Here is a 19,161-nt window from a genome sequence, read left to right as displayed (position 1 = left end):
TAGGTCCTATTCTAAATTATTTAAACACTCTAATAAATAAAATTTAAGAGAAAAAAAGATCACCATTAATAAACTATGAAAAGAATCTCTCTTGTCACTTTATGGAAAATAGAAATTAGAAATAAAATAATAGGAGCATTTTCATTTTTCAAAATTAATATGGTTTGTAACTTTATTTATTTATTTTTATTAAGAATGAGAAATAGAATTGAGATGAACGCAACCAATAAGATCTCCAATAATATCGGATATATATTCCATAACTAAAGATATATTTCATAACTAATTATTATAATTAATATATTCTAATATTTTTAAAGTACGACCTTAGTCAAATTACAAATAAAGAAAATACTTTTGAAAGCCACTTTTAGTCATTTTAAAATTTTAAAATTGGGCTAAATTCTTTTAATCAATTTTCAAAATAAAGATTTTAATAATAAAGCATACTTTAATATATAACAATTCTTTTTTTTTTATTTATCAAATAATAGAATTATTTTTCAAAATGAATATGCATCATCTTTATTAACAAAAGATTGAGATTTGAGAAGAAAAATAATGTTCCCAATTTTACGCATCTTAAAATTATTTGAATATTATTAAATTCACATCTCACCAAACTTAATAATTTATTTATTTGAATAATATAGATTCAAAATCAAATTAAAATTACTCTAAAATCAAATAACATTTTTGAAATCTTAAATACAATTTTATAAATTGAGGTAATATAGTAAGTCAATTCAGTAGAGACAAATAATAAGATCACAGTAAATGACCATAGTGGGAAAGATAGGTATCTGCCAACCATTTACCTAAAGCAATCTGAGTCTTGGTATTAAAATGACCATGATCTTGGTTAAACCCTTCATGTGTGACCGTGTTAACCAAATTTAAGGAGTCAATGGTCACTATGTCTGGTAGTTCCTTTTGGACTGCATCTTCTGCCGCTCTCACCGCTGGTAAGTCATGAGTATCATGCTTCATATATGTGTCATAGACGGCTATTTTGACAAGAATGATCGGTAAAAATCTAGGTTTTATGTCATTGCGGATGTCCATAAAGAATTTCTTTAGGTTGTCTTTATATCTATGAGCAGTGTCACTTGCAGCTGCATCACTTTCACCTTGCAACCAGATAAGAGCACGCACAACCCCACCATCTTTTTCTGATGCTTTGATTCGTTCAATGAAATTTTGGTAGAAGGTTGCTTCAGGATTACTAGGATTTTTAATCCACTCTTCAATCAAAGTGCCACCTCTAGCACAAGGCACTAAACCCACAACGCCCGCCTCGGACTTAGATTTCGCTTGTAGTTGGCGAGCAAATACTATTGCTGAACCAACCCCAACTGTCTTGTTGATATCGATCCCGTCATGGACAGGTTCTAGTGCTATCTCCCATTGACCTTCAGGGCTAAATCGTAAGATTGTTGGGTCAGAATAAGCCTCGGGTGGAATATACCCATCCCACACAAGTTGTCCCATGTGATCTTTCTCAACCCCACCTCGACCGGCCATATTGCTCTGTCCAGCGAGAATGAATATGTTCTTGGGAGAAGTAGCCCCTAAAAGGGAAGGGTAAAATAACATCATACATACCCAAATTGCCAATCTCAACCAAGCCATTTTGATCCCTTGTATGTGTGCAAGTAGACCCCGAACAACTATTTGCACATTCAACACTCTACCTCTCCAACTTCGATAGCTCGTTAGTTGTTGGCTGATTCTTGCCTTAGCCTCTCTACCTTTGTGATCTTTTTCCTTTATACTCAAACTTAATACTATTTTAAGTATCATTTAACTTTCTATGAATATATATGTGGTTTGTAAGTGTTTGTCTGTTTTAATCATCCTCCTATCCTATATATATAAATAGAAAACTTTAACTAAACCGGTTATAATAATTACATTTTTAACCAAGTGTTTTCTATAATCAAAATAAATTTTATTAATAATAAATATACATAGGTTTGTTATACGTAGATAAACTAGCTATCGAACTTAGTTCTATGGCCTCCATACGTGACGCGTTATCTATACATATGTTGAGTATGCAATTATATGTAATATGGCTCATGGTGGGACCTACATTTGATGACTATTCCATGATCTCTATTTTTTTTTTTTGGGTAGGGTTGTGCGTTTGAATCCCCTAGTGTGATCGTATACTTAACCTTAATCTAGCTACATGCTAGGGCTCGCTCACCCAACTGTGAAAACAAACAAAAATAAATGAGCCTGTATTATAATATGGTGTAACTATCAGTACATAACATACTAAGGAAGTAACTCGTACTCATGATATACAAAATATATTAGGTCTCAAATTTTGAATCATGGTACGTGATCATGATGCACATCATACTTCCATACTTTTCATGACATGAATTTCTTATGAGATATATACATGTGTATAGCCTATCATTTATATTTATAGGGCATAACATGGTAATAGTATCATAAGATGCATGAGTCAATACACTAAAAATGCATGCATTAAAATAGATCAAAAGCATATCATATCACAAATAATAAAGCGTAAATAAGCCACTAAGTTACGTGTTAGACATACATCATACTATTCATCCAAGGTAGCCCGAAGACATTCCACTCGTAAGCTTGCTTATTTTGTTGGTCTAAGGTAGCCCGAAGGCATACATCATACTAAATGTTCCTTCTATATTGCTATTTGAGATATGATTTCGAAGTTGTTGTTTAGTTGTTTGGGCACTTAATTTGAATATAGGTTCTCAAAGTGTCTTGGTGGCATGAGTGTTTTGATAATGTGGCTCATCCCTTGAGCGAAAGGTTGAAATATAGGGTCATCTGACATGATATTTAAAAATGGCATTACATGGACACGGAAGGATTAATATCTAAGTAGTTCGCAGATGGATAGATGTTTGGATGGTTCCAAATATAAAGTTTGTTGGTTCTACAAAAGCATGTCTAAGCAAGTTGCATAGAGTGATGATATTTGGTGGCTCGAGATGACATCATGAAGCACCATGGAACTTGAAACCTTTTGGTTAACACTGTTGAGTTAGTATGTGGTAAGTATTATAATGGCTCAATAAACTCTAGTTTACATAAAATTTTCCTAAATCACCTACTAAGCTTCAAATAAGCACTTTAATGTAATTTTGACTAAACAAAGGGTTAAACACATATCAATAAAGCTCTCGATGGATCATTGTACAAGGGCGTGAGTCATACTTTAAGTGCTTAAATGATGGAAATAAGAACTTAGTTTCACATAAATTAAGTTCGGTCTAGCTAAAAAGAATATTTTCGAAGGTTTGGCGAAGACATGGAGATTGAGTAAAAAATATAATAGAGCTTGAGTTCTCTTCAAGATTAGTCATGAGCGTGTAGAACTCATGTGTTTACTCTCAACACCATATGATTTGAAGCGTTCGATTTTAGCCAATAAAATTGTTTAAGAGTTATGTTGTATTTTTTTAAATTAAAAATATAATTAATTATAATATAAAGAGATTTAAACTATTAATTTTTTTAATAATTAATTTATCAAGTGAGATATATGAATATTAATTATCTAAAGATTATAATATATAGAGGTTTAAAAATGTGGTGGAAAGATGAATTTATATATTGAGATAGAATGGTAGAACTAATTCCATAGAGGCTAATAATAAGATTATAGTAAATGACCATAGTGGGAAATGTAAGGTAGGTATCAGCCAACCATTTACCCAAAGCAATTTTAGTCTTTGGTATTAAAATGTCCATGATCTTGGTTAAAGCCTTTATGTGTGTGTTTACTTAAAGTCAAGGAGTCGATGGTCACTATGTCGAGTAGCTCTTTTTGGACAACATCTTCTGTTGCTCTTACGGTAAATCATGAGTATATATGTGTCATAGACGGCTATTTTGACAAGAATGATAGGTAAAAATCTAGGTTTTATGTCATTGTGGATGTCCACGAAGAAATTCTTTAGGTTGTCTTTATATCTACGAACAGTGTCACTTGCAATAAGAGCACGCACAACTCCACCATCTTTTTCTGATGCTTTGATTCCGTTCAATGAAATTTTGGTAGAAGGTTGCATTAGGATTGCTAGGATTTTCAATCCACTTTTCAATCAAAGTCCCACCTCTGGCACAAGACACTAAACCCACAACGCCTGCCTTTGACTCAGATCTCACTTGTAGTTGGCGAGCAAATACTATTGCTGAAACAACTCTAACAGTCTTGTTGATTTCGATCTCGTCATGGACAGGTGCTAGTGCTATCTCCTATTGATGTTCAGGGCTCAATCATAAGATTGGGTAAGATTAAGCCTCATCCCACACAAGTTATCCGGTATGATCTTTCTCAACCCCACCTCGACCAGCAATATTGCTCTGAATATGTTATCATCCTACCTGCCCAAATTGACCATCTAAACAAAACCATTTTGATCCCATGTGTTTATGCAATAAACATAGAAAGAAAAGTGTAGATGCCTTTGACTATTTTTTTTTAAAAATTTTGTGTCTATTTGTACATACACAACTACTTTTCCTTTTGAATTTCTATTTTTAGCATGGTTTAATGTTGAAGGTTGTAAATATACTTGTGGTTTAGGAGTGTTTGGAGGGTTTAATCATGTTTTATAATTTGTGGAATAGTTCTATATATAGTAATTGTAGAAATTGAAAACTTTTGGTTAAGATGTTTTTGTTGTTAATTCATCTTTTGGACTATCTTTCCAATATTTTTTGAAAATGGGATGGTGCATTTTATTATTAAGAATAGAAACAAAATAACTTTTATCTTTTAAAATCAATTATGAAATTATATAAATATTTTTTTTTAAAAAAAACAAAGATACTTTAGGATATAATGTCCTGACACTCAAAAGTTCTTGATTAGAATCTAAATGAATGGATGTTTGAGATGTGTTCGAGCAAGACGTGATGGCCAAGTAGTCCCGAGACATAGGACAACTTCACAATGCATGGTAGATGATAATGAGATACAACTTTGCTTATAAAAGACCTTGGCCTAAGTCAACTAAAGTACATGCCCAAATGCGTGTGTGTTAATCACCATACGATTGAAAATGTATGACCATGACAATAAGAATGGAAGCATGCTTGGCTACCAAAGTTATGGTCATGGAAAGTTGGGTCATATCTAATTTTGTGTCGTGCCTTAGCTCGTGGCCAAATGCATGGGTAGGATATCTCACACCCATCACCATATTTAAACACTATAATCCAGAATCGTCTTAGACTCTCACTCATTAGTGCCCTAGGACGTTATTTTAACTACTAGGTAACCCAAAAGGTACATCAAATTATGGCGAGATGTATCGTTGAACTAAGACATAGTTTGCAGGCCGGTAGTCTCATTTTAAATACATATAGTATAAACTAAATTAGGACTAGTTGGCACGTCAGTAGTCCTGTTTTAAAGTACATGTTGTCTAAGCAAACAAGTTGGATAATTTGTCTTGAAAATTGTTTTATACTAAATTTTGAAAATTGTTTTATACTAAATTTTGAAAATTGTTTTATACTCATTTTTTTTTTTTTCTAGTTAGAACTTATAGTCCTATTTTTGTATCTTATTATGAACCAAATTGGATTATTTTTAATTATTTAAATAAGAAACTTTCACAAATAATATTAAATCAAGGTGGAGTATTAAGTAGGTTAGGGCTCAACAAAGATGTGATTTAAAGAATTTTATTGAGATAGAACAATAGATCAATCAATAGAAATTAAAGAATGACACATAATAGGATCAGAGTAAATGGCTATAGTGGGCCAGATATGTGTCAGCCAACCATTTACCCAAAGCAATCTCAGTTGCTGTATTAAAATGACCGTGATCCAAGCAAAAGCCTTCAAATGTGGTAAAGTTTATAGGCAACTCCCAAGAGTCGATAGTAATGATGTCTGGAAGCTCTTTCTGGACCGCATCTTCAGCTGCTCTCACTGCGGGCAAATCATGAGTATCGTGCTTCATAAAAAAGTCATACATGGATATCTTAACAATAATGACAGGTAAAAATCTAGGTTTTATATCATTGCGGATGTCGGTGATGAACTTCTTTAAGTTGTCTTTGTATCTGTGAGCAGTGTCACTCATAGCCGCATCGCTCTCTCCTTGATACCAAAACAAAGCACGCACAACCCCACCTTCTTTTTCTGATGTTTTAATTCGTTCAATGAAATTTTGGTAAAAAGTTGCACTAGGATTGCTAGGGTTTTTAATCCATTGTTCAATTAAAGTGCCCCCTCTAGCACAAGGAACTAAACCCACGATGCCTGCCTTTTGTCCAGCTTTTGCTTTGAACTGGTGAGCAAATGGTATTCCCGGACCAATCCCTGGAGTTTTGCCGATGTCAATCCCCAAATGGAGTGGTTCCTGTGCAATTTCCCATTGGCGTGCAGGGTTCAACCGTAGGATGGATGGGTCGGATTGACACTCTAATGGGACCTTCCCATCCCACTCAAGTTTCCCCTTTTGATTGTTCTCTACCCCACCTCGACCAGCCATGTTGCTCTGACCGGCAAGGATGAATATGTTTGTGGGAGAAGTAGCCCATGAAAGGGAAGGGTGAAACAATATCATACACAACAAGGTTGATAATTTCAACAAAATCATTTTCACCCCCTGTGTATATGCAAATAGACACAGAAGAAAAGTATAAATGAACTAAAAGCTACTTTTTTCTTGTCTAAAAGAATTGATAACTTTTTGTGTGTCTATTTGCACAGACACAGCTACTCTCCCAATAAAACTCTTATCACTCTCACTTCTATTTCTTGATTGATCTTTGCCTCTCCATTCTGTTTTTGATGATCCTCATGTTTTATACTTAACTTTGATTCTAATTTTAGTATTGTTTAAGTTTCAAAATAAATATTAATTTGTTAATATTTGCAGGTTGGGAGTGTTTTTCGATCTTAATCTTGGATCACACCTAATATGTCGAATATATCTATATATAGAAGTATAAAAATAAAACTTTAACAACGTAATTTTTTTAACAAATCTGGTCTTACCTGTCTTTTTTTATAGAATAAAAGATAGGATATTTAGACACTAAAATATATTAGCTTAATTTATGAGGTAAATAAATTTAAATAGATTATATTTCTTATTTTATTTTGAAGAATGTGTAAATATCTATGTAAATCATCAAAATTTTAATAATTGTTTTTGTGGGATATAATTTGCATCAAATTAGATTCCTTAAAATATTAGAAGATATAAGTTTGGTTGGTTCCACAAATAAGCTTAAACATCGTTCTTCCCCATCATAGGTTAAACTAAACTAAGTGAAACGAAACTTGGGGATGTTTGACCAAAACGAACTTAGGAGTTCCAAGGAGAGCCTAAATCGTCAATAAGCTAGATTTGATGAATTTTTTTGATGCATTAATAACACGTACTCTATGGTCCCATTGTATTTCTTTCTTTATGTTAGTTTTCAGTAGTGTGAATGTGCGCTAGTCCGTAGTTTGGCCTAGGGTGTATGTTAGCTAGTCGACATTGTAGATTCATGCAAACGTGTGTGATCCATGTGTAGAGAAGTATTATGCATTCCACTCTACTCGAAAGAGGAAGTAGAGCCCAAGGAAAAGCCATAAAATTAGGTCCCACCAATGATGATACATGTTGTATGTGAATACATTTTCTAACCCGAACAATCGGGTCACTTAGTATTTTAAATACTCATCCTATGTTCAACATTTTTCAAGTAAATCCAAGAGATTCATGTGTAGACGATCGCACCAGCAGAGCCCATCGAGTAATGTCGTTGATAGATAGTTTTTAGGAATTCTATTATGGTAGTTTAGTAGTTTAGTGATGTTTTAATCTGTTGGTTCTAGTTTATGAATTCTGTTGAGTCTAATTAGAAGATGTTGTTTTTCCCTATTTCAATAGTGGTTCCACTATAATTACAAATTTATAGATGTTTAGATTTATTGAAAAAATATAAAATGATCTTTAAATATTTTTTCGCACAAAATGATAATAACATACATGGAGGAGCAGTCTTGTTTTTAAAGAAAAAAAAGTAGGATCGTCGACATGTTTTTAAGTTCAATAGGTATTCTAGAGCTTGGTGTTTTTAAGTTCAACAATGTATTCTAAGGGAGGGAGGGAGGGATAGCCCACAAAAATGGTACAAGTTGTGTTTTGTCATATGTTGCCAATTTCGAAGACCGAGGGAATGTCCAACAGTGGGATAGGCCATAAGTAGTGTGCAAATTTCCGTATTCATTCTAAAAACATGAACAAGTCACTAGGTGAAGTGAGCAGTCAGTCCGTTATTCGGGTTGTCATCAGGCGGAAGAGTATCACAATCAACAATACGATTGTGCCCCCTAGAGAGTCATCAAGGTCAATGACTAGATTAAGTAAGAAAGAATGTTACAACCTCACTAAGAGAAAGTAGGTTGCGACCTCTACATGCAAGATAAACAAAGGGCGAACCTCATGCAGCACCCATGCAGCCACGTGAGTGCTAAGATGGAGAAGTGTCATGATACGACCGAGAAGGACGGTGCATCATCCAAAACACCAAGAGTGTGCATTCAAGCAAAGCTGAGGCATACGCGAGGTTTGAGAGAATGAAGCGACATGAGTGTCGAAGACAAGCTCGAAGAGTGCCCAGTAGAGCCCTAGGTCATAACCTCAAAAGTTGGTGTTTCGATATGAGTTTCGATATGTGTCTCCGGAGTTCAGTACATCTATATAAAAGATGAAAGCTCACCAAAGTTGATATCAATTAGAAAATTGATGAACGCTACACGGGTCCATATGACAACTCGTCAAAATGACATCCACTTGAGAAAGATTGGAAATGTCTCACAATGTAATATAGAGAAGTATGATGTCAGCTCTCCACCATCCTTAGACCATGTGGCCTAAGTTAGCTACCATGTTGCACATACGTGTGTCACAACATGGGCGATTATTGTGGGATGAACGTCTCAAGCGCCTTCTTTTGAAAAGGGTCTTTCAAGGATATTTTGGATGGTCGTGTGTGCGAATATTATTACCCAGACGATGTGTCGAAGGTTGGACTATGCACCCGCTATTCAGAACAAATTTCAAAAAAATTTAGCATGGACAAGGGATGGTCAGTCGTCTCGATAGAACCTAGAGGGATGAATACATAGGATGTGATTGAAGAGATGGGACTGCACATGGGTCAGCTTCAATTGATATTTCCAAGCAAGTAGTGATGGTTGAGTTGGCATGAGACGTGGGACAACATCACAATGCATGGATCGTTCGATGGAAACCAAGATGGTGATGAGATGTGACGTTATTTACGAGAGTACTTGGCCTATAGTAGAGGCAAGATCAAGGTGAATAGTTTGGCCTAGTGTAGAGGCAAGTTGACTAGAGTTGCAGGCGATTTAATATTGCACGCACCAGCAGTTTGTGTGGTCGAACGAGACAAGATCAAGGTGAATTGTTTGACCTAGTGTAGAGGCAAGTTGACTAGAGCTACAGGTGATTTAATATTGCACGCACCAGCAGTTTGTGTGGCCGAACAAGCATGGGTTCTTCATAAAATGCATTTCGTCTGCAAAGGTGTACCTTGCATAAGGTTAGACGAAGCCATAAATTCGAGCAAAAATGCGAATGAGGTTTAAGTTCCCCTCAAAACTTGTTTTGAGCGTGTCAAGATCATGTCACCCGGTTGAAAAGTAAGACCATGACAATTAGCACGGAGGCATACTTGGCTACTAGAATTATGGTCATGGGTAGGTGGATCATTGGTAATTTGGTATTAGGCCTTAAATTATCTCCCAAATGCATGGGTAGAATCTCACACTATGCAGTAGCTCTTTGTCTTCCTAAGATCGTTAAACTTTTCTCTTTGTATTATAGGGTTAACGTTCACTTCTTCGCGCCCTAATACGTTATTTTAACTACTAGGTAACCCAAAACATGCATCATATTCATATAGCTCCTACAAAATATCATTTCTTGAGGTGGTCACAGAGTTGTGCTAAGAGAGTTTGACTAAAAGTAAAACATTTGTGAAATAAAAATAAAAGATTGAAAATCTGAAAATTTTAAATCAAAATAAGAGCACAAAAATTAAAAATGTAAATAAATAAAACTAGTTATGAGACGATATTCTTCAAATTTATAACACATAGAAATAGGTCTGGCTTCGGGTATATAAAGACCTTAAAAAGAAGGTGAAAAGTGTGGGTATATAAATATTCTCAATGAACAATATATGGTAAGCTCTCATTGCATCTTTGACCTAGTAGTAGACTATAAATTTTACTCTAAACTCTAAATATATTATTCTTGATGTGCAGACTTAGGTAGCTGGCTTAGCCTATGCGGTAACCGATGTGTGATATTTGATTTCTAAGTAAAAAGATTTTGTGAAAGAAATTTCATATCAAAGCTTGTCGGCTACCGTTTCTACCGATAAGATTTGTGTTCAATTTACACAAGACAAAACTAAGATCCAACGATTGCAATTTTTATTCCCTTCAAAATTCTCTAAACCTCGCTAAAGAATTCAACAATCGACCTCTTTGTTCATTCAACATCTATGTTCCATTTAATAATTTTCCAACAACCGCCATGAAAAGTCATTACCACCAAGAGGGCTAGTTCCTCTATTTCCATTATAACACAAGGAAGGAAGCTTATTACCGTTTCATATTAGGGGAAACTTGTAGCCCTACTTTTATATCTTATTATTTATGAACAAAATTGGATTATTTTTAATTATTTAAATAAGAAACTTTCACAAATAATATTAAATCAAGGTGGAGTATTAAGTAGGTTAGGGCTCAACAAAGATGTGATTTAAAGAATTTTATTGAGATAGAACAATAGATCAATCAATAGAAATTAAAGAATGACACATAATAGGATCAGAGTAAATGGCTATAGTGGGCCAGATATGTGTCAGCCAACCATTTACCCAAAGCAATCTCAGTTGCTGTATTAAAATGACCGTGATCCAAGCAAAAGCCTTCAAATGTGGTAAAGTTTATAGGCAACTCCCAAGAGTCGATAGTAATGATGTCTGGAAGCTCTTTCTGGACCGCATCTTCAGCTGCTCTCACTGCGGGCAAATCATGAGTATCGTGCTTCATAAAAAAGTCATACATGGATATCTTAACAATAATGACAGGTAAAAATCTAGGTTTTATATCATTGCGGATGTCGGTGATGAACTTCTTTAAGTTGTCTTTGTATCTGTGAGCAGTGTCACTCATAGCCGCATCGCTCTCTCCTTGATACCAAAACAAAGCACGCACAACCCCACCTTCTTTTTCTGATGTTTTAATTCGTTCAATGAAATTTTGGTAAAAAGTTGCACTAGGATTGCTAGGGTTTTTAATCCATTGTTCAATTAAAGTGCCCCCTCTAGCACAAGGAACTAAACCCACGATGCCTGCCTTTTGTCCAGCTTTTGCTTTGAACTGGTGAGCAAATGGTATTCCCGGACCAATCCCTGGAGTTTTGCCGATGTCAATCCCCAAATGGAGTGGTTCCTGTGCAATTTCCCATTGGCGTGCAGGGTTCAACCGTAGGATGGATGGGTCGGATTGACACTCTAATGGGACCTTCCCATCCCACTCAAGTTTCCCCTTTTGATTGTTCTCTACCCCACCTCGACCAGCCATGTTGCTCTGACCGGCAAGGATGAATATGTTTGTGGGAGAAGTAGCCCATGAAAGGGAAGGGTGAAACAATATCATACACAACAAGGTTGATAATTTCAACAAAATCATTTTCACCCCCTGTGTATATGCAAATAGACACAGAAGAAAAGTATAAATGAACTAAAAGCTACTTTTTTCTTGTCTAAAAGAATTGATAACTTTTTGTGTGTCTATTTGCACAGACACAGCTACTCTCCCAATAAAACTCTTATCACTCTCACTTCTATTTCTTGATTGATCTTTGCCTCTCCATTCTGTTTTTGATGATCCTCATGTTTTATACTTAACTTTGATTCTAATTTTAGTATTGTTTAAGTTTCAAAATAAATATTAATTTGTTAATATTTGCAGGTTGGGAGTGTTTTTCGATCTTAATCTTGGATCACACCTAATATGTCGAATATATCTATATATAGAAGTATAAAAATAAAACTTTAACAACGTAATTTTTTTAACAAATCTGGTCTTACCTGTCTTTTTTTATAGAATAAAAGATAGGATATTTAGACACTAAAATATATTAGCTTAATTTATGAGGTAAATAAATTTAAATAGATTATATTTCTTATTTTATTTTGAAGAATGTGTAAATATCTATGTAAATCATCAAAATTTTAATAATTGTTTTTGTGGGATATAATTTGCATCAAATTAGATTCCTTAAAATATTAGAAGATATAAGTTTGGTTGGTTCCACAAATAAGCTTAAACATCGTTCTTCCCCATCATAGGTTAAACTAAACTAAGTGAAACGAAACTTGGGGATGTTTGACCAAAACGAACTTAGGAGTTCCAAGGAGAGCCTAAATCGTCAATAAGCTAGATTTGATGAATTTTTTTGATGCATTAATAACACGTACTCTATGGTCCCATTGTATTTCTTTCTTTATGTTAGTTTTCAGTAGTGTGAATGTGCGCTAGTCCGTAGTTTGGCCTAGGGTGTATGTTAGCTAGTCGACATTGTAGATTCATGCAAACGTGTGTGATCCATGTGTAGAGAAGTATTATGCATTCCACTCTACTCGAAAGAGGAAGTAGAGCCCAAGGAAAAGCCATAAAATTAGGTCCCACCAATGATGATACATGTTGTATGTGAATACATTTTCTAACCCGAACAATCGGGTCACTTAGTATTTTAAATACTCATCCTATGTTCAACATTTTTCAAGTAAATCCAAGAGATTCATGTGTAGACGATCGCACCAGCAGAGCCCATCGAGTAATGTCGTTGATAGATAGTTTTTAGGAATTCTATTATGGTAGTTTAGTAGTTTAGTGATGTTTTAATCTGTTGGTTCTAGTTTATGAATTCTGTTGAGTCTAATTAGAAGATGTTGTTTTTCCCTATTTCAATAGTGGTTCCACTATAATTACAAATTTATAGATGTTTAGATTTATTGAAAAAATATAAAATGATCTTTAAATATTTTTTCGCACAAAATGATAATAACATACATGGAGGAGCAGTCTTGTTTTTAAAGAAAAAAAAGTAGGATCGTCGACATGTTTTTAAGTTCAATAGGTATTCTAGAGCTTGGTGTTTTTAAGTTCAACAATGTATTCTAAGGGAGGGAGGGAGGGATAGCCCACAAAAATGGTACAAGTTGTGTTTTGTCATATGTTGCCAATTTCGAAGACCGAGGGAATGTCCAACAGTGGGATAGGCCATAAGTAGTGTGCAAATTTCCGTATTCATTCTAAAAACATGAACAAGTCACTAGGTGAAGTGAGCAGTCAGTCCGTTATTCGGGTTGTCATCAGGCGGAAGAGTATCACAATCAACAATACGATTGTGCCCCCTAGAGAGTCATCAAGGTCAATGACTAGATTAAGTAAGAAAGAATGTTACAACCTCACTAAGAGAAAGTAGGTTGCGACCTCTACATGCAAGATAAACAAAGGGCGAACCTCATGCAGCACCCATGTAGCCACGTGAGTGCTAAGATGGAGAAGTGTCATGATACGACCGAGAAGGACGGTGCATCATCCAAAACACCAAGAGTGTGCATTCAAGCAAAGCTGAGGCATACGCGAGGTTTGAGAGAATGAAGCGACATGAGTGTCAAAGACAAGCTCGAAGAGTGCCCAGTAGAGCCCTAGGTCATAACCTCAAAAGTTGGTGTTTCGATATGAGTTTCGATATGTGTCTCCGGAGTTCAGTACATCTATATAAAAGATGAAAGCTCACCAAAGTTGATATCAATTAGAAAATTGATGAACGCTACACGGGTCCATATGACAACTCGTCAAAATGACATCCACTTGAGAAAGATTGGAAATGTCTCACAATGTAATATAGAGAAGTATGATGTCAGCTCTCCACCATCCTTAGACCATGTGGCCTAAGTTAGCTACCATGTTGCACATACGTGTGTCACAACATGGGCGATTATTGTGGGATGAACGTCTCAAGCGCCTTCTTTTGAAAAGGGTCTTTCAAGGATATTTTGGATGGTCGTGTGTGCGAATATTATTACCCAGACGATGTGTCGAAGGTTGGACTATGCACCCGCTATTCAGAACAAATTTCAAAAAAATTTAGCATGGACAAGGGATGGTCAGTCGTCTCGATAGAACCTAGAGGGATGAATACATAGGATGTGATTGAAGAGATGGGACTGCACATGGGTCAGCTTCAATTGATATTTCCAAGCAAGTAGTGATGGTTGAGTTGGCATGAGACGTGGGACAACATCACAATGCATGGATCGTTCGATGGAAACCAAGATGGTGATGAGATGTGACGTTATTTACGAGAGTACTTGGCCTATAGTAGAGGCAAGATCAAGGTGAATAGTTTGGCCTAGTGTAGAGGCAAGTTGACTAGAGTTGCAGGCGATTTAATATTGCACGCACCAGCAGTTTGTGTGGTCGAACGAGACAAGATCAAGGTGAATTGTTTGACCTAGTGTAGAGGCAAGTTGACTAGAGCTACAGGTGATTTAATATTGCACGCACCAGCAGTTTGTGTGGCCGAACAAGCATGGGTTCTTCATAAAATGCATTTCGTCTGCAAAGGTGTACCTTGCATAAGGTTAGACGAAGCCATAAATTCGAGCAAAAATGCGAATGAGGTTTAAGTTCCCCTCAAAACTTGTTTTGAGCGTGTCAAGATCATGTCACCCGGTTGAAAAGTAAGACCATGACAATTAGCACGGAGGCATACTTGGCTACTAGAATTATGGTCATGGGTAGGTGGATCATTGGTAATTTGGTATTAGGCCTTAAATTATCTCCCAAATGCATGGGTAGAATCTCACACTATGCAGTAGCTCTTTGTCTTCCTAAGATCGTTAAACTTTTCTCTTTGTATTATAGGGTTAACGTTCACTTCTTCGCGCCCTAATACGTTATTTTAACTACTAGGTAACCCAAAACATGCATCATATTCATATAGCTCCTACAAAATATCATTTCTTGAGGTGGTCACAGAGTTGTGCTAAGAGAGTTTGACTAAAAGTAAAACATTTGTGAAATAAAAATAAAAGATTGAAAATCTGAAAATTTTAAATCAAAATAAGAGCACAAAAATTAAAAATGTAAATAAATAAAACTAGTTATGAGACGATATTCTTCAAATTTATAACACATAGAAATAGGTCTGGCTTCGGGTATATAAAGACCTTAAAAAGAAGGTGAAAAGTGTGGGTATATAAATATTCTCAATGAACAATATATGGTAAGCTCTCATTGCATCTTTGACCTAGTAGTAGACTATAAATTTTACTCTAAACTCTAAATATATTATTCTTGATGTGCAGACTTAGGTAGCTGGCTTAGCCTATGCGGTAACCGATGTGTGATATTTGATTTCTAAGTAAAAAGATTTTGTGAAAGAAATTTCATATCAAAGCTTGTCGGCTACCGTTTCTACCGATAAGATTTGTGTTCAATTTACACAAGACAAAACTAAGATCCAACGATTGCAATTTTTATTCCCTTCAAAATTCTCTAAACCTCGCTAAAGAATTCAACAATCGACCTCTTTGTTCATTCAACATCTATGTTCCATTTAATAATTTTCCAACAACCGCCATGAAAAGTCATTACCACCAAGAGGGCTAGTTCCTCTATTTCCATTATAACACAAGGAAGGAAGCTTATTACCGTTTCATATTAGGGGAAACTTGTAGCCCTACTTTTATATCTTATTATTTATGAACAAAATTGGATTATTTTTAATTATTTAAATAAGAAACTTTCACAAATAATATTAAATCAAGGTGGAGTATTAAGTAGGTTAGGGCTCAACAAAGATGTGATTTAAAGAATTTTATTGAGATAGAACAATAGATCAATCAATAGAAATTAAAGAATGACACATAATAGGATCAGAGTAAATGGCTATAGTGGGCCAGATATGTGTCAGCCAACCATTTACCCAAAGCAATCTCAGTTGCTGTATTAAAATGACCGTGATCCAAGCAAAAGCCTTCAAATGTGGTAAAGTTTATAGGCAACTCCCAAGAGTCGATAGTAATGATGTCTGGAAGCTCTTTCTGGACCGCATCTTCAGCTGCTCTCACTGCGGGCAAATCATGAGTATCGTGCTTCATAAAAAAGTCATACATGGATATCTTAACAATAATGACAGGTAAAAATCTAGGTTTTATATCATTGCGGATGTCGGTGATGAACTTCTTTAAGTTGTCTTTGTATCTGTGAGCAGTGTCACTCATAGCCGCATCGCTCTCTCCTTGATACCAAAACAAAGCACGCACAACCCCACCTTCTTTTTCTGATGTTTTAATTCGTTCAATGAAATTTTGGTAAAAAGTTGCACTAGGATTGCTAGGGTTTTTAATCCATTGTTCAATTAAAGTGCCCCCTCTAGCACAAGGAACTAAACCCACGATGCCTGCCTTTTGTCCAGCTTTTGCTTTGAACTGGTGAGCAAATGGTATTCCCGGACCAATCCCTGGAGTTTTGCCGATGTCAATCCCCAAATGGAGTGGTTCCTGTGCAATTTCCCATTGGCGTGCAGGGTTCAACCGTAGGATGGATGGGTCGGATTGACACTCTAATGGGACCTTCCCATCCCACTCAAGTTTCCCCTTTTGATTGTTCTCTACCCCACCTCGACCAGCCATGTTGCTCTGACCGGCAAGGATGAATATGTTTGTGGGAGAAGTAGCCCATGAAAGGGAAGGGTGAAACAATATCATACACAACAAGGTTGATAATTTCAACAAAATCATTTTCACCCCCTGTGTATATGCAAATAGACACAGAAGAAAAGTATAAATGAACTAAAAGCTACTTTTTTCTTGTCTAAAAGAATTGATAACTTTTTGTGTGTCTATTTGCACAGACACAGCTACTCTCCCAATAAAACTCTTATCACTCTCACTTCTATTTCTTGATTGATCTTTGCCTCTCCATTCTGTTTTTGATGATCCTCATGTTTTATACTTAACTTTGATTCTAATTTTAGTATTGTTTAAGTTTCAAAATAAATATTAATTTGTTAATATTTGCAGGTTGGGAGTGTTTTTCGATCTTAATCTTGGATCACACCTAATATGTCGAATATATCTATATATAGAAGTATAAAAATAAAACTTTAACAACGTAATTTTTTTAACAAATCTGGTCTTACCTGTCTTTTTTTATAGAATAAAAGATAGGATATTTAGACACTAAAATATATTAGCTTAATTTATGAGGTAAATAAATTTAAATAGATTATATTTCTTATTTTATTTTGAAGAATGTGTAAATATCTATGTAAATCATCAAAATTTTAATAATTGTTTTTGTGGGATATAATTTGCATCAAATTAGATTCCTTAAAATATTAGAAGATATAAGTTTGGTTGGTTCCACAAATAAGCTTAAACATCGTTCTTCCCCATCATAGGTTAAACTAAACTAAGTGAAACGAAACTTGGGGATGTTTGACCAAAACGAACTTAGGAGTTCCAAGGAGAGCCTAAATCGTCAATAAGCTAGATTTGATGAATTTTTTTGATGCATTAATAACACGTACTCTATGGTCCCATTGTATTTCTTTCTTTATGTTAGTTTTCAGTAGTGTGAATGTGCGCTAGTCCGTAGTTTGGCCTAGGGTGTATGTTAGCTAGTCGACATTGTAGATTCATGCAAACGTGTGTGATCCATGTGTAGAGAAGTATTATGCATTCCACTCTACTCGAAAGAGGAAGTAGAGCCCAAGGAAAAGCCATAAAATTAGGTCCCACCAATGATGATACATGTTGTATGTGAATACATTTTCTAACCCGAACAATCGGGTCACTTAGTATTTTAAATACTCATCCTATGTTCAACATTTTTCAAGTAAATCCAAGAGATTCATGTGTAGACGATCGCACCAGCAGAGCCCATCGAGTAATGTCGTTGATAGATAGTTTTTAGGAATTCTATTATGGTAGTTTAGTAGTTTAGTGATGTTTTAATCTGTTGGTTCTAGTTTATGAATTCTGTTGAGTCTAATTAGAAGATGTTGTTTTTCCCTATTTCAATAGTGGTTCCACTATAATTACAAATTTATAGATGTTTAGATTTATTGAAAAAATATAAAATGATCTTTAAATATTTTTTCGCACAAAATGATAATAACATACATGGAGGAGCAGTCTTGTTTTTAAAGAAAAAAAAGTAGGATCGTCGACATGTTTTTAAGTTCAATAGGTATTCTAGAGCTTGGTGTTTTTAAGTTCAACAATGTATTCTAAGGGAGGGAGGGAGGGATAGCCCACAAAAATGGTACAAGTTGTGTTTTGTCATATGTTGCCAATTTCGAAGACCGAGGGAATGTCCAACAGTGGGATAGGCCATAAGTAGTGTGCAAATTTCCGTATTCATTCTAAAAACATGAACAAGTCACTAGGTGAAGTGAGCAGTCAGTCCGTTATTCGGGTTGTCATCAGGCGGAAGAGTATCACAATCAACAATACGATTGTGCCCCCTAGAGAGTCATCAAGGTCAATGACTAGATTAAGTAAGAAAGAATGTTACAACCTCACTAAGAGAAAGTAGGTTGCGACCTCTACATGCAAGATAAACAAAGGGCGAACCTCATGCAGCACCCATGCAGCCACGTGAGTGCTAAGATGGAGAAGTGTCATGATACGACCGAGAAGGACGGTGCATCATCCAAAACACCAAGAGTGTGCATTCAAGCAAAGCTGAGGCATACGCGAGGTTTGAGAGAATGAAGCGACATGAGTGTCGAAGACAAGCTCGAAGAGTGCCCAGTAGAGCCCTAGGTCATAACCTCAAAAGTTGGTGTTTCGATATGAGTTTCGATATGTGTCTCCGGAGTTCAGTACATCTATATAAAAGATGAAAGCTCACCAAAGTTGATATCAATTAGAAAATTGATGAACGCTACACGGGTCCATATGACAACTCGTCAAAATGACATCCACTTGAGAAAGATTGGAAATGTCTCACAATGTAATATAGAGAAGTATGATGTCAGCTCTCCACCATCCTTAGACCATGTGGCCT

General features: G+C 35.5%; 3 protein-coding genes across 3 annotated transcripts; all 3 read right to left on the bottom strand.

The window, feature by feature from the left end:
- Positions 1 to 712: 712 nt before the first annotated feature.
- LOC111496117 (probable carbohydrate esterase At4g34215) lies at positions 713 to 4,525 on the bottom strand. Its single transcript, XM_023146410.1, has 2 exons — positions 4,522 to 4,525; positions 713 to 1,760 (listed from the first exon to the last, which is right to left on the bottom strand). The coding sequence occupies exon 2, from the start codon at positions 1,630 to 1,632 to the stop codon at positions 769 to 771; it is 864 nt and encodes a 287-aa protein (XP_023002178.1). The 5' UTR covers positions 1,633 to 1,760; positions 4,522 to 4,525; the 3' UTR covers positions 713 to 768.
- A 6,281-nt stretch (positions 4,526 to 10,806) lies between these two features.
- On the bottom strand, positions 10,807 to 11,939 carry LOC111496116 (probable carbohydrate esterase At4g34215). Its single transcript, XM_023146409.1, has 2 exons — positions 11,827 to 11,939; positions 10,807 to 11,772 (listed from the first exon to the last, which is right to left on the bottom strand). The coding sequence occupies exon 2, from the start codon at positions 11,755 to 11,757 to the stop codon at positions 10,891 to 10,893; it is 867 nt and encodes a 288-aa protein (XP_023002177.1). The 5' UTR covers positions 11,758 to 11,772; positions 11,827 to 11,939; the 3' UTR covers positions 10,807 to 10,890.
- A 3,996-nt stretch (positions 11,940 to 15,935) lies between these two features.
- Positions 15,936 to 17,068, bottom strand: LOC111496606 (probable carbohydrate esterase At4g34215). The gene is made up of 2 exons (XM_023147102.1): positions 16,956 to 17,068; positions 15,936 to 16,901 (listed from the first exon to the last, which is right to left on the bottom strand). The coding sequence occupies exon 2, from the start codon at positions 16,884 to 16,886 to the stop codon at positions 16,020 to 16,022; it is 867 nt and encodes a 288-aa protein (XP_023002870.1). The 5' UTR covers positions 16,887 to 16,901; positions 16,956 to 17,068; the 3' UTR covers positions 15,936 to 16,019.
- Positions 17,069 to 19,161: the final 2,093 nt, after the last annotated feature.

This window comes from Cucurbita maxima, unplaced genomic scaffold, assembly GCF_002738345.1.
Source record: "Cucurbita maxima cultivar Rimu unplaced genomic scaffold, Cmax_1.0 Cma_Scf00022, whole genome shotgun sequence".
Classification (NCBI taxonomy): Eukaryota; Viridiplantae; Streptophyta; class Magnoliopsida; order Cucurbitales; family Cucurbitaceae; genus Cucurbita; species Cucurbita maxima.
This window is presented reverse-complemented; position numbering and strand designations above follow the sequence as displayed.

Bases quoted from the DNA above. Each gene is read 5' to 3' on its own strand.
- LOC111496117 (XM_023146410.1), bottom strand. From the start codon at position 1,632: ATGGCTTGGTTGAGATTGGCAATTTGGGTATGTATGATGTTATTTTAC.
- LOC111496606 (XM_023147102.1), bottom strand. From the start codon at position 16,886: ATGATTTTGTTGAAATTATCAACCTTGTTGTGTATGATATTGTTTCAC.
- LOC111496116 (XM_023146409.1), bottom strand. From the start codon at position 11,757: ATGATTTTGTTGAAATTATCAACCTTGTTGTGTATGATATTGTTTCAC.